Raw genomic sequence first — 15,440 nt, 5'->3', positions numbered from 1 at the left:
TTAATTAATTAATTTAGATTAAACTGGAAGAAAAGAATTGGCCCAAAGTGGGACTCAAACCTGCAACTCCTGCTTACCATGTGGATAGGCTACCAGTTATACTACCCTATTCTAAATTATTTAATAAATACTAATTTAATTATAATTATTAAATTTAATAAGAGATGACATCTAACACCTCCTTTTAGTGACAAATAATTTAGTAATTAATTAATTAAATATAATCATGGAAAAGAAGCCCAATATAATCTGGTGGTTGTTTGGCTTTACAGATTTTTATCAGGTTTTGTGATGTTTGTTTAATGGTATGTTTAGGCATTCTTTTAAACTCATTCTCTTTTTTGTTTTATTAATCATGTTCTCTCAGGCATCTTCAATCAAACTTCAAAAAAGAAAAGATAATTAGGAGGATGTATATTCTGATTTCTTTAACAGAGGTTTAGTGCTATAATTCTAGATCATAAAGACCATTTATATTATTTTGATGACTAAGTATAAAATGTAAATATTTATACTTATTCATTAAAATGACATTTTGAAAAAGTCAGCTAAATGATAGCCTTTTGTTTTAGAAAGTGCACATTAATATACAGTTTGCTATCAATTCTCTCAAAATATTACATTTTCGTGATAGAATCTTCTCAGTACCTTTGTGAGATCAATGAACAAGACAAAGACACAAAATCGAAAATAAATAAAATAAGATACAATAATTTTATTAATTCGCTCGTTATGATACAGGATTCAGAGGATACTAACAACGCTACTCCCACCGAATAATTCACACAATCCAACCACTGTACAATATAGATTCCTGACAAAGAATGTGCACGTGTAGTTCTTTGTCTGACACGATGATGTAATTACTTAAAATTATATAAATTAAAACTAGATTCTTATAACTACTTATAACTATTGAATGAAAAAGGCTTATTAGGAAAGTTAGAGAACAATAGTAAGGGATAGAAAAGAGAGTATTCACAACTTGATGAGATATACTATTTGCAATGATATGTCTTGTTGGGTTGGTGACTAACTTCACTTTTATCACTCTCTAAAATAATAGTTCTCTCGATGCGTTCTTATTTCTCATAATCAATTTCTTTTTTTTATTTCTCATTTCCAAAGTTCTCATCTCTATGATACAATGCTAAATGTTCTGGGGAGACTCCAATTCACTCTCTCTCTCTCTCTCTCCTTCAGGTTTCTGCTCCGGAATGATGTACGTGTTCTCCCTCTTTCCCTCAGGGCTGCATTCATCTCCTTTGTTTCTGGGGTTAGTCATCCACATACCAAAGAAAGGGTAAAATAAGAACATTCCAGAAAGGATAGATAGATAGGACAAAGAGAGGAAGCAGAGAATATACAATGTAAAAATAATATAATTATACACAAAATATACAATTTAAATATGGCGTGTAGCCACACCTTTTTACTTTCCCAGCTGTTATGCATACATAACAAGGGAAAATATTGGAATCATATTAAATTTGAACCTCTGAGTTTTTTGAAAATCTCCACATTTTGAGATCATCTGAATCCAAAAAAAGGCAAAAAATTCCATGTGTTAATGCATGTTTGTGTCTATTTCACTTAACATCTCAGGATGGGGTAATGATGAAGAAACAAAATTTGGCTTCATAGCTTATGTATAAGGTGCATTGATGCTATTAAATTTTGATAGTTAACAAATTTTGATAGTTAAAGGTCAAGAGTGTGAGGAGATAAAGGGAAGACATGTGTTATATGTCATGAGGAAATTAATGAAGATTTTATTTGTTATTAACACTTACATTTTTTTTTTCACTTTTTATAAAATTCATCATCTGCCCTCAAAATTAAGCTTTTTTGCCATTTTACAGTAATTGAAAATATGCTTTTTATAACAAAATCTCATAACAGATAGTGCCCCACAAAATTTTATTTTGCTTAATAATATAAAAGTTATATTTTTAATAAAAACTTGTAACAGCTGGGAAAATTATGCAACTCTCATTGCTATATTTTTTTTCTTTTTTTTTTTTTTTAAATATTTGATTTTTACAAGAATAAATAATTTAGACAATTTACTGTTTCTATCACTTTAATGTTTTTTTCTTTTTTGTAGTGTTTTCTCACAGAATAATCAGACTAATTCTTTTGAAGTATACCTTTATATTTAAGAAATACCAACTAGTGCTGACATGAAAAAGTAGACAAAGCAACCTGTCAAATTATTACATTTGTTTTATCTTGCAATTTATTGTACAATAGCTCTGAGGATGTTGCCAGCCCTTAGGCTATGTTGTTACTGGTGATGAAAATATATTAACCGTATATGCCTGATTGTGTAAGAACGCTGATTGGGGGGAATTTTATTCCCTACTGTTGGGATGGTCTAAGGTCTACGCGTAAGTGGGTGACGGTTTTTAGAGGCAGCAAAAGACAAGTGTTTTACAAAGGCAAACTGTTTATTCTCAAGCGAAAATGCTTACATAAATTTTTTCGTTAGAAAGGTCCTTAGGTTCCAAACTTTAAGATACCTTCAGATCCGATCTGGTTTTGTGTTGTAAGAATTTTCGACGGCGATTCTGGTCTTACGTCGTAGGGATCCCTGGACAGCCTTGAATGAAAAGTTTGAAGTCTCGAAAGTCGATGCACAAAAGAAGAACGGAGGTACAAAAATAAGCGGATATACATGAACACAACAGAGGTCTAGTGAAAGTCTTAGTGGAAGCTTCGTTGTCCTTGGAAGTGGTGTTTTTATAGGTTTTTTGAGATCAGCTTCTTGCTAATTGGATAGACCTTACATCATCGTTTTCTAATTGGTCTTCCACCTGTTTCCAGGTGTAAATGGAGCTTTGTAAAGTTCACGAGAAAGTCAGCTGAAGATGGTTTATCCGACACCATCTTTTCGTCTCTGATTGTGTTTAATTGTTGACTATGACACCTACGCTCATTTTGATATTTTTTCTAGTTTTGTTTTACTTTCCAAACTGTGTCTTAACTTTTAATATTTTAAATTTCCTTCTTTTTATATCTAAAATTTGGTTTTTCCATCTACTTTTGATGAGTGTCAACGTAAAAGTCAGGTGTCACTGTTTCGACATTTATATAATTTGTTTTCTTGATGGTTTAACTTAAGAAATTTTTACAAATCTTTTTTTTTTTTGGGGGAGGGGCTATTTTCGAGGCCTCACATTTGCACACTTTTAATATCAACAGTTTATTTTAAATCACATTAACACTTAAATATTGGGTTGTTCAGAAATTAAGTTCACTTTTTTCCGTGGAAAAAAAACAATATTTTTATAATAAATAAATATTTTATTGAATTATATATTGACCATTTTGGTCAAATACCTGTTGTCATTGTTTCTGGTAGTAGCATGATTTCACATTCATAAAAGTTTTGATCGTTGCTTTCAAAAACTGATCCAAGTGATTTTTGACATTGTCATTTCAAGTAAATGTCTTACAGTTACAAAAAATTTGTATAGACAGGAACAAGTAATAATCTGAGTGTGCTCGATCTGGCGAATATGGTTGGTGTGATAGTATGTCCCATCTAAGTTATAACAGTTTCTGACGAGTTACCAAACTTGTGTGATTTGACATTATTGTGGTAAAACACTACACCTGTTTTGTTGATCAATTCTTGCCGCCTTTTCTGTTTGATGATATTACTCAATTTGTTTACTCAATTCAATTTTTTTTTTACACTTTCGAATCAATTGTTAAATTGTCTGGTAAAAGCTCCAAAAAAAATTTCCTTAAAATCCACCAAAGAGAGCATCTCTCTTTAAGAACATGTGGAACTCATATATTAAGTAATGAATCAATTGTTAAATTGTCTGGTAAAAGCTCCAAAAAACTTTCCTTAAAATCCCACCAAAGAGGGCATCTCTCTTTAAGAACATGTGGAACCCATATATAGAGCTTTGAAACAAAACAAATTTGTTTCAAGTAATCATAAACAATTCAATTTAATTTCTTAGTGATTTTACGTGTTGTTATTCGGCAGTTTGCTTCAATCAGTACCTTTATTTTGTTTTCATTGGCTTCAACTGGCCATCCAGAACGTGGTGCATCTTCAATATTGAAATTGCCAGAACAAAATTTTGTAAACCAGTTTTGGCACTGTCGTTCTGTCAATACATCTTCTCCATACATGTCAAACAATTTTTTTCTCACTTGAACAGCATTCTTACCTTTTCGATAATAAAAGAGCAAAATATGCTAAAAATGCTGCTTTTGATCTTCCATATTTGATGGGACACAAAAAATAAACAATTGCACAAAATCTAACAAAATTTTTTACAAATAAACCTTAAAATGCCAGCTGTCAAAATATATAATGATAATACGGTTTAGAATGAAAATGGCAGGAAAAATACGACTAATCCGTCTAGTGGTAAAAAAAATGAACTTACTTTACGAACAACCTAATATTAGTTAGTATTATAGAATATATCAAATTCAAGTTTAGACTTTATAATCATATCCTATGATATATTAAAATTTTTAAACATTAAAGATTTATAAAATACAAATAAGAAATTAATGAAATGCATGATAAAATGACATCAGAGAACATAAATCTTATAATATTAATAAAAATATTCATCATCATTTTTATATTTTGACTTAAAATAAATCTGTATTTGTGTTTAATTTTATTTCATTATTTTACAATTTTTTTATATTTAAATAATTTTTTAATATTTTGTAGTAAGTAATGGCTGATAAGAATTTTGTTTCATTTTGCATCTGACAATTCTAGAATAAATTTTTGAATTAAAAGATAGATTAAGTTTTATGAAGAAAATAAATTTTGAAAAATATTTGCATAAAACAATGTCTTAATAATAATATAAAAAATTTCGTTTATATTTAATATTTTATTATATTAGGAAGCAAAAATTGAATAATTTTTGTAATCACAAAACTATGAACTATTATGTATATATAAATTTATACATGTACAATAGTAGATCCAGAAGAACCTAAAGGGATGCTTAACTCAAAAGTATTTAATTAATAAGGATCTTTTATTAACATGTACGGTACATGATGATTGTATTACAAATGGCCTGATAAATGGTTTATTAGACTATTTTGTAATACAGTACAATTGTATTTGCCATTATAAATGTTTTTAGAAACAACTTTTTGAAGTTTGAACAAATAAATTTTTATTTTGTTTTATGTCAATGGGGAGGGCTTATGTCCCTGTAGCTCCCTAGATTGTAGTCCCTGTAGCTCTCCTCTCCTGTACATGTATACTATTTATGTCAGTGGCATGTCATCATTGGAAGCGGTGGAAGCGCCGCTTCCCTTGTATTTTCTAAAAAAATAAATAAATATTAATTTTAATTATATGAAAATAATCACACAATATTCTATTATAACCGAATTATGTATCTTATTACAAATTTCTATACTACATATGAAAAAAAAATAAGATTGCTATTGTATATTCGAATATTAGTGGCGGAGTGGAAGTGCTGTATTGCCAATATCCAAAAAGTCAGATTTGCGCATGTGCTTTACAGAGCACCAACCTAACCTGGTTTAGCTGGTGGAAGCCTAGGATCTTGGGTGGATGCTACACATATAACGCTTCCAATTTTATCTAGGACTGGTTCTGGGCTGTTAGACGCCTGCTCGCTAGATATTTGGTTGCCCTTGCCCGATTATGCGAATCATGAGTAGATTTATAACTTAACCCAACTGATAGGAATTTTCTAGTATATTTTTATGATAGTTCTGTATAGTTGACAGGAGTTTAAAAAAATTCATTAAAATATTTGATATTTTTATTCCACTTTCCGATTTTATATTACTTACGGATTTCAATGTTAAACCAGTTATATTATGATTTCATATATCCCATCTTTAAGGGGATGTAGATAAAAACATGTTCAATTCTTGTACAATGTTAAAAAATAAACTGTTATTTTGGTAGCATCATTTACAACTAAATTTAATGAATGAGAGAGATGCACGAGGTACAGAAAAAGCTCTAGAATTTATTTTCCTTAAATTTACAATTTATGTATCCGTTGTGATAAAAATTTGTCTTTCTACTTCTTTTCCGAGACTACAAATATTCGCGTACAAAGTAAACAGTTTCAACTTATTTCTATTAAGAACTAGTTAAATAATTAAGAGATTAGGGAATTAGGGACATAAATAAAACCCTGCTGAAAGAGCCGGAACATTACTTAAAAGCTTAACCGAACCAATCTCTAGTCAAGTACAGTGGGGACTGATTCCTTCATAATATTAGATGTAATAAAGACAGAAATTTTTCCTGTTTAATGAGAGTGATAGAAAAGTTGTAAATTTTGGAAATTTCTGTGTACATCTGGTCCTAAAAATAATTAGTTAGAAAACAAATGACTATTAAGTTTAACAAATTTAGATTTTTACAGCTATGGTGAGAAACGTTTAAAATTTACAACAACCCTGTCGCGTCCTTTGAGATATGCTAGTGATGTGACAAAAAAACATTTGACATTGACCGGTATTGGTACCCTTGGGATTTGGCAGTCTGCATGCATGCACGCACTGCACACCTAGCAGGACTGTCTCTGATTCCACTTGTAGGGAGCTATTTGACTAAGTGGTTAAGATTTAAAAAGTAAAGATTTTATGTTATTTTTATGTACGTTTCTTCACAAAACTATATTTAATTATAATTTTCTTTAAAAGTATATTCATACAATTGAAGAATATTTTGTACCAGGTATGTATATCCACCACACATTTTATTTCACCAAGTAAGTTTTTATAATTTTATTTTTAATTTTAGCCCTTATATCGTGGCTAGCGATTCGGAATGTAATTGCGATATTGAAAATTTATTTTAAAAAAGTTTTGGCTCGAGATCATATAATGAAAAAGAAAACATTATTAAAAGAGAAAGGCCAATGCCTAAGTTAAATATAAACGCTTCAATAAAAAAATTTGTTCGATATTTTCACGATAAAATGGCTCTGTAAATGCATAAAAATGCATTTACAGAGTGAAATTAGTGTGTGGAATAAGAATGTCTTTGACAATTTAGCTGGCAAAAGACACGAAAAATCGTCGATTCTTTCGTATTTGAAGCAATTTGGAAATCGAAGCGGAATAGAATTTAACATTAGTAAATAATATAAAATAAATATTGAAAATTATAACGAGATAGTTACGGCTAATAGATATAAGTATATTATATCTAAATTAATAGATGTTATATGTTTTCATCAAAGCAAGAATCAGCATTTAGAGGCATAGGGAATCTATTGAATCTAATAACAGAGGTAATTATATTGAACTTGTTTATTTATTAATTATGTCAGATAAATAATCTATTAAAAATACATTTATAGAAGTAACTGATTGCCCTGGAAGTTGGCTTCTTTCAGAAACACAGCTTCCCTACCATCAAATGTCACGGCACGCCACTGATTTACGTATACATAATTTGTACATATATTATAAAAATGAATTACATATAGTTATATAAATAGACTATATTTTATAAATTTAATGATTATAAAATTAATAATTTAAATAATAGTTATTAAATCTGTAACTCTGCAAAAAACTTTTGTCTCTAGGTTTCACCTTATATTGCAATTGTGCGACAATTTCCATTTGAGTCTTTACTTCAGAGAATGTCAGTTGTTACTCGAGAAGCTGAAAGTGATCATTTTGATGTTTATATTAAAGGAGCTCCAGAAATGATTTCATCACTATGTAAAGAACATACTGGTAAACTACACTCAATATAATTAAAACAATATTTGTATACATAATTTTTAGTTTTTCAGTTTATATATGTTAATAATAATTTACCTTAATTAATTTTAGAAAGTAATAAATTTTTTTTTATAGTTCCCGAAAACTTCAAAGATGTCTTAGAATGCTATACAAGACAAGGTTTTAGAGTTTTGGGTGTAGGATCCAAATCATTAAATTCATCTTTATCTTGGGATGAAATAATGACTATTCCAAGGTTATTACTAATAAATTTTATAAAAACTAGTGTAAAATAATATATACATATTAATTTTTAGATTATGCATTTTTTTTTTGGTTATTATTGATACAATAATTTTATAGTTGTCTTGTAGTCCATGCAATGAAAGGGTAGACATGAGTCAGCATAAGCTGGAACGGTCTATGTCAAATGAAAGGAATGGAAGGAGACATGTGGCTACTCCCCTTGAGACTTGATATATGATCTATTTCAACTGTTTGTTTTTTGCATCTCCAAAACATTTTTATGCCATCTCTATCATAAATAATTTTATTGATTTTATTAATTTTTCATTTTTTTTCATAAATTTTATTACTTACTCTTAATTTTATCTTACTCACAAGTTAATCACTTGTCTCCTTTCCTCTCTTTCATCTGACATAGATCCTTTCACTTAAGCTGATTCATGTCTATTCTTTTGCTGCGCAAACTATAGTAATGAGATATAATACTTTAAATCAATAAAATATATATAGTAGGAGACATTTGATTTTGTAAGGTTGCCGACAGGGTGCAAAAATGTCAAGAGGGTCGAGCAGTTGCAAAGGGTCATATGTGGGCAATCAGCACTGAGACAGACTCTATGGTTACAAGAAACCGTTTATTTGACACGAAAGAAACTTACAAGATTTCCGTGATATTGGAAGTTGTACGTTGGCAGCGGCCTCTGGGTCTTCCTGTCCTTTCCAAGATAGTCCCATTTTGAAAGAATGTCCCTGGTTCATGAATGACCAATTCCATTGATGTCTTGACGACTCCGGGATGATGGGTCAACTTTGGTTGATGAAAAGATGTCAATCCACGGTCAGGAGATGAAGACGAAGATGGGCATGGGACACACACACAACTATAGATCTACCACTTGAAACTTTCGGGAGAAGAAGCCATCACGTCCTTGAATTCTCAGGTTTTATCTGTTTTCCTCCAATTCCACTTTCCGATTGGTCTTTCCTTGTCACCTGGTGCCTTTGAAACCTTTTGGAGGCACAGGAGAAGTCAAAATCAAAGTTTAATTCAATTCTCATCCAGAGATAGTTGATCTTCATTTTTTCATTGTTCTATTGTTTAAAAGTTCTTAAAAGTTCATGTCATTTTCATTAAGAAAAACTGTTTCTAACTTTAATAATTTTGTCCTTAAAAATAAATGATTTTAACGCGAATTTCAGTGAGGTTCGGACCTGTCCAGAGTCTCACAATTTCTTACAAATTATGAAACTTAAATTTCCAGGACTACTTTAATGATATAAACTAGTATATTGTGCAACCTTGTTGTATAATGATAGAATTGAGATGGAGCTTCGAAAGAAAGATGTAGTCCTTACAAGTGCTTGGCACAGACTGGTGATCCTTGCATCTGCTGCTTTGGAGGAGGCAATCCAAAAACAAAGCACTCTACACCAATTGCTTTGTTCTTGTGTTTTGTTCATTTATTGCACCTATTATCTGTTATCTATTATATGCAATACTGTTTTTACCTCAAACTATGTTAGGTGCACTGAGTATAGGGTTTCTTTCCTGGGATTCTTGCCGTTTATTCCCTACGAGAAAAATCCCGGGAAATTTTATTTTTCCGGGAAATCTCGCATTTCAATAATAATTTACCATGTCAGGTTTTCTTTCTATTATTTATTATACAAAAAGTTGCATCTTGAAGACTCACCTAAAAGAGAAATTTTGAGGTTTCTTGCTGCATATTATTACCTATGCTTTACAAGTCTCTACTTGTTAGTTCATGTAATATCTATGTATTGTGTTTGCGCATCATTGAACAGCGGAGACTTGCTGAAAGTAAATATTACTCATCGCACTTTATTTTTTATTTCATCTTTAGAAATAAATTAGTATTTTTTTCATAATCATTAAAACTCCCAATGAAAACGTTTTATTTTACTTTCATCTTATAATGTAGGAGAACATAAATTAATTGAGCCTAACCTGTCCGTATGGATGAGATTGGCCCTACACTTTTAGTTACTTACTAGAAAATAAATTAAATTATTCGAATTTATGATATTCCTGTATGATCTTTTTTATTCATATAAAATTCTATTTTACTATCTCATCCCGGAATTTCCCGGGATCCCGGGAAAAGAAATTATTTGTCCCGTAATTCCGCTGGAGGCAAATTTCCCGGGAAATGAGAAACCCTAACTGAGTATCATCAAAGAGAATGGATATTATCACTCTGATCCCATTGTATCTCAAAATGAAGTCATGGACTTCCATTTTTTTATTATATTTTTGTATTCCTCATTTCAATTAATGGAAAATGGCAACATTTTATGAAAATTGGTCCATTAAATTTTGAGAACAAACTCCAATTTTATAAGCCACAAAGAAGACATGCTAGCAACCTTTAGACATTGTATGACAAGCTTGCACAATGCCACTTTGTCATGCGTGTTCATGCTACAACCTTGTATCTCAAAAACAAAGTCATGGATCCACATTTTTATTATACATTGGATTCCTCACTGCAGTTAATGGAAAATGGCACAGTTTAATCAAAATTGATCATCAAATTTTGGGAATGAACACAATTCTGTAAGCCAGTGTAGAAATAACACTCTTCTTTAATAAATCAACCAATCTTTATTTCAGACAATTAGGGATTACCCTGTCATTTGGGGATTACATTTAAATACAACTAAATTAATTAACAAAAAAATAAATTTACAGTCAAAAATAGAAAATCACTTTTTCTTTCAAATATTACTTGACTTAAACAGTCAAGGATTTTTCAAATCCTTCTTTCAATGTTTGTTAAATTTAATTTGATTACAAAACAAAGAAAATTTAGCAAATCATGGGAGTATAAAAACAAAAAAAATATACTTTATTTGTAATTTCAGTTTTCTTTAAATGTTTCAGTTGCTATTTTCAAATATATATATATATATATATATTTGAAAATAAATTAAAATATATATATATATATATTTTAATTTATTGAGTTTTATAAATTATTATTATTGTTGTTGTTGTTATTATTATTATTTTACTTCTAATTTATAGAGAAGATCTGGAATGTGATTTTAATTTCCGTGGATTATTGATTCTTCAGAATCCTCTAAAACCAGAATCTCTTCCTGCAATTAAGACTTTGAGAAATGCAAACATTAGAACTATAATGGTTACAGGTATGTATTGAAACTATATCATCATAGAGTATAACCTAAACTATGTAATACTGAAGTTGTTTTGATAGTATATGTCAATTATGATTTTTTATTAAATATTCTATGTTAAATTTTAGATTAGAACAAATAAAAATATTGTTAATTTACAAAATGAACATAATAATCAAAATATGGAGAAGATTTTTTTTATTTTATTTGAAATTAAAAATTTATAACCCAGAACTACAGAACTAATTAGTTTATCATACTGAATTTTGTAAAAGTTAATACAGATTATAAAAGTAAAAAAAAAATAAAAAAATAATATAATATTATACATCTTTTGCAATATACAGTAATTCATGCTTTTATATAGGGTAATGTACAGTACATGGTGATCATAATTAATTAAAGAGTAAGTGAGATGGCCATAAAGCAAGGTTTTACTGTATCTATAATTTAAATGGGATTAAATCTACAACTTTCTTAATATTTAACTGTTAGATTGGTAATATATCTTAACATACACTGTGTTTATTTACTAATATCATTATATAATGAAACAATTATTATTATTTATTATTAAAAATTAGCTGTATTTTGAATTTTATAAGGAAAATTCAAGTTGATTTATTTATTAATTTTCATAAATTAATGTATTGTTTAATGTTGAAATTAATTAATATATTTAATTGGTTATATATTATTTTAATTTTAGAGTTAACTGTTCTGAATTTCTTTATAAGTGTTTTAAATCTAAAAGATTTACTGATTTGTAGTCATTAATTTTTTTTATAGGGGATAATTTATTAACAGCCATAACTGTTTCAAGAGATTGTGGAATGATAGATGAATTTGATTCTGTAATAACTTTGGAAGCAGAGCTAAAATCAGATGAAAATAACTTAAAAATTTATTATTCTTATGCGAAATTACCTGGTTTTAGTGAAAAATTAAATGTTGGACAAAATGGAATGATTGAAGTTAGTAAGGAACCTTTTATTGTTTTCTCTTAGATGCAGTAGCATTGATGTTATCAAAAATAATAAATGATTTATTTCCATGTAAACATTAAATGAAACTTTAAGTTTAACTTAAAGTGTAAAACTGACTTTTACTTATAACAAATTTATTTATATGACTTATTCTAAATGCAAATAGTGTTGTTAATTAATAACATGATTTAAGCACAATTATTTTATACTATATTTTATACTTTTATTATCTAATATTTAAGATTATAATGCTAAGTGAAGATTAATGTTAAATCATACATAAAATGGATAGTTCTAATGAATTAATTTAAACAAATATTTTATTACAACCGAATTATGTATCTTATTACAAATTTCTATACTACATATGAAAAAAAAAATAAGATTGCTATTGTATATTCGAATATTAGTGGCGGAGTGGAAGTGCTGTATTGCCAATATCCAAAAAGTCAGATTTGCGCATGTGCTTTACAGAGCACCAACCTAACCTGGTTTAGCTGGTGGAAGCCTAGGATCTTGGGTGGATGCTACACATATAACGCTTCCAATTTTATCTAGGACTGGTTCTGGGCTGTTAGACGCCTGCTCGCTAGATATTTGGTTGCCCTTGCCCGATTATGCGAATCATGAGTAGATTTATAACTTAACCCAACCGATAGGAATTTTCTAGTATNTGCTTTATTCTTCATAAGTGCTTAGCACCATATAAGGAAATTTATAAAGACCTTTTAACTAGAAGCAAGCAATCTAAAATTACATACATTTTGCAAAAGGTAAAGCATGGATCTGAAGATAATGCAGAAAAATGCTCAGAGGATAAGGATAACTTGCCAAAAAGAAAACGCTCTCGGTTAATTAATAGTGTTTTTAGTGATGACGAAGAAAACATTGTTTAATTTATATTAATATGTATCACTTAAAAAAATTTTAATGAAGATATTTATCTTAATTATGAAAATATACTAGCATGTTTTTTAATATTTGGAACCTAACCCTCCTTCTCGTATTAGTTCTTTGTTTCGTATAATACGGATTCGCATAACACAGCAATTTTTTGGAACGTAACTACCGTGTTATACGGGGGTTACCTGTATTTTTATATAAATTTTTAGATTATATAAAAACTCTGATAATTTCAAATTATCTTAAAATCAACACACTTATCTTACAATGATTTGTTTTATATATGAATATATAGTATATGATAAGTGTTATTAAAAATTGAGGAAAAGAATGGCATTTTATGATATAATCTATATATATAAATGAGAATGTTTCTTTGGATGTTTCTTCACTGTATACATCTAGGCTGTTCAACCAATTGCCACAAAATTTGGCAGTTATGTTTATATACCACCAACTTAGATAATGTCGAACATTCCACCCCAAAATATCTATTGGATTTTGTAAATAAATTAATTTCAAGACAAGGGACATCAGTCAGAATTTATAGGTCTGCAATTTTTGCAAATTGCAGCCTGATAATTTTTCTATAAATGCGATATTTACAAGAACATACTTCCCACATAGTTTGTACAGTTTGTTGCAAATACTTTACCACCACATAAAAGTAATTATTATTGCATTTTTGCAAGATTTTTTTTCTTTAAACAATCATTTGAAGTCTTTTGGATGTTAAGGTTAACAACTTCAATCACGTGCACTGCCATCACAACCTATTCAACACAGATCACTTTTAAATTATTAATAGTAGACCAGTATTAATTAATAGTCATTGACCATTCTCTCTTCTGGGAGGTCAACGATTATTTTGGTCAAATTATTTTGACCTTCTGCAACAGTCTTCTTTCTATCAGACAAGTAGTATGGTGGCATTTGAATAGGAAAATTGTGTAATACAAAGTTACCAGTGAGCATAAAATATGTTTTAAGTGGTTTCAAGGGTGCCAAGTTTAAATATATGATCTGTTTTTTGCAAAATTTGTTGCAAAAATGTTTTTTGATTGGTTACCATTTGATATTTGGCTGTGAATGGTACAGTTTCCTAGAGTTAACATTAGAAAATAAATACGATATTGTAGTCTGAAGACCATGTGTTCTGTTGTGTAACCGGCTTGTAACCAGTTCCTCGGGTGGGTCACGGAGTAAAGGAGAGATGGGCCCTCATAGCGTAAAAGTTTTCTGTTTATTGTTGTAAAAGTTAATGGGAGGAGGGAAGATATATGGTCTGTAGATCATGTGTTCTATTAACCATAACCAGCTCCTTGGGCGGGCCACAGGGTAAAGAAGGGATGGGCATTCTTGATGACAACCAAAAAAAAACCCGGATCAAGGAGGAACAGAGGGAGATCATGCATGCTTAATGGAAGAAGCAGGACTTTTCGGAAAAAAGAAAGATGAGAGAAGACATGTAGATGATAGAGTCGTGAGATTTTTTTTTGTGTGTTGTTTCCTTTGTTTTAGTGTGCATTATAGCGAAGGAACAGAGCAGTGATCGGAAGGACTAGAATAAACTTTAAGTTCCTTGCATTGGAGTCATAGAGTGTGTGATTTATTTCTTTGAAGTTTCTTTTTGTTTTGTTCCTGCACAGGGAATACTCTAAAGATCGAATACTTCCCCACAATATCTTAAATTTTTTAAGATATATTTTCAATTCATGTCCACTTGACCAATGAGATTGTGCCATTTTGTACTGTCCAAGTATTGCAATAAATGTGACAATGGTAGGCTGAAATAACCAAACTTTTTATATAGTTTTTGTTTTAATATTTGTTATATTATAGTGTTTTGATTTATATAAATACAAAGATTATCTTATGTAAGGGTTCTTTATTTGTCTACTGTATACAATTTAAAAAAATTTTTAATGTGTTAGATTGGTCACTCAGTGCGATAAATCTTTGTAAATACAAATGAAATACTATAATATAATATAATAGAAGGATTAGAAGTACAAAATAATCTAATAATCTTAACCTTTGTTGTTGTTATTTTTGCCCAGGCAATGCCTGGGTCATCTGCTAGTTATATTTATTTATTTATTTATTTTACATATTATTGGAACTATCAGTTGACAAGAGATTCCAACCCCTGAATATCAGAATTTACCCCAAAATACAATTAAAATACTATAAAAAAAATAACAATCATCAATAACAATTAAAAAAAAAACCAAATTAAAAAATTTTTAAAAGAAAAAAACAAATGATAAAAGGAGATAAAGATCATCATACATTACAAAGAAAGCGTTGACAATAATGTTTATATTTTATAAAATCTTTATGCTGGTGATGTTCGATGGGTGACTTATGATCGATGGATTGATAAAAAAAAAAAATACATTTATAGAAGTA

The 15,440-nt window shown here is 29.3% G+C and overlaps 1 protein-coding gene across 1 annotated transcript in view; it reads left to right on the top strand.

Moving 5' to 3' along the window:
* The window catches only part of LOC111616116 (probable cation-transporting ATPase 13A3), a 50,673-nt gene that overhangs the window by 12,880 nt on the left and 22,353 nt on the right, over nt 1-15,440 (top strand). The window contains exons 3-6 of the mRNA XM_023357542.1: nt 7,590-7,743; nt 7,867-7,987; nt 11,027-11,151; nt 11,929-12,113. Of these exons, the coding sequence (XP_023213310.1) occupies nt 7,590-7,743; nt 7,867-7,987; nt 11,027-11,151; nt 11,929-12,113 (585 nt within the window). The remainder of the gene's footprint in view (nt 1-7,589; nt 7,744-7,866; nt 7,988-11,026; nt 11,152-11,928; nt 12,114-15,440) is intronic.

This window comes from Centruroides sculpturatus, unplaced genomic scaffold (genome assembly GCF_000671375.1).
Source record: "Centruroides sculpturatus isolate CEXI.00-Female unplaced genomic scaffold, Cexi_2.0 scaffold2069, whole genome shotgun sequence".
Taxonomy (NCBI): domain Eukaryota; kingdom Metazoa; phylum Arthropoda; class Arachnida; order Scorpiones; family Buthidae; genus Centruroides; species Centruroides sculpturatus.
Note: the sequence above shows the minus strand (reverse complement) of the source record. Positions and strands in the feature narration are given on the sequence as shown.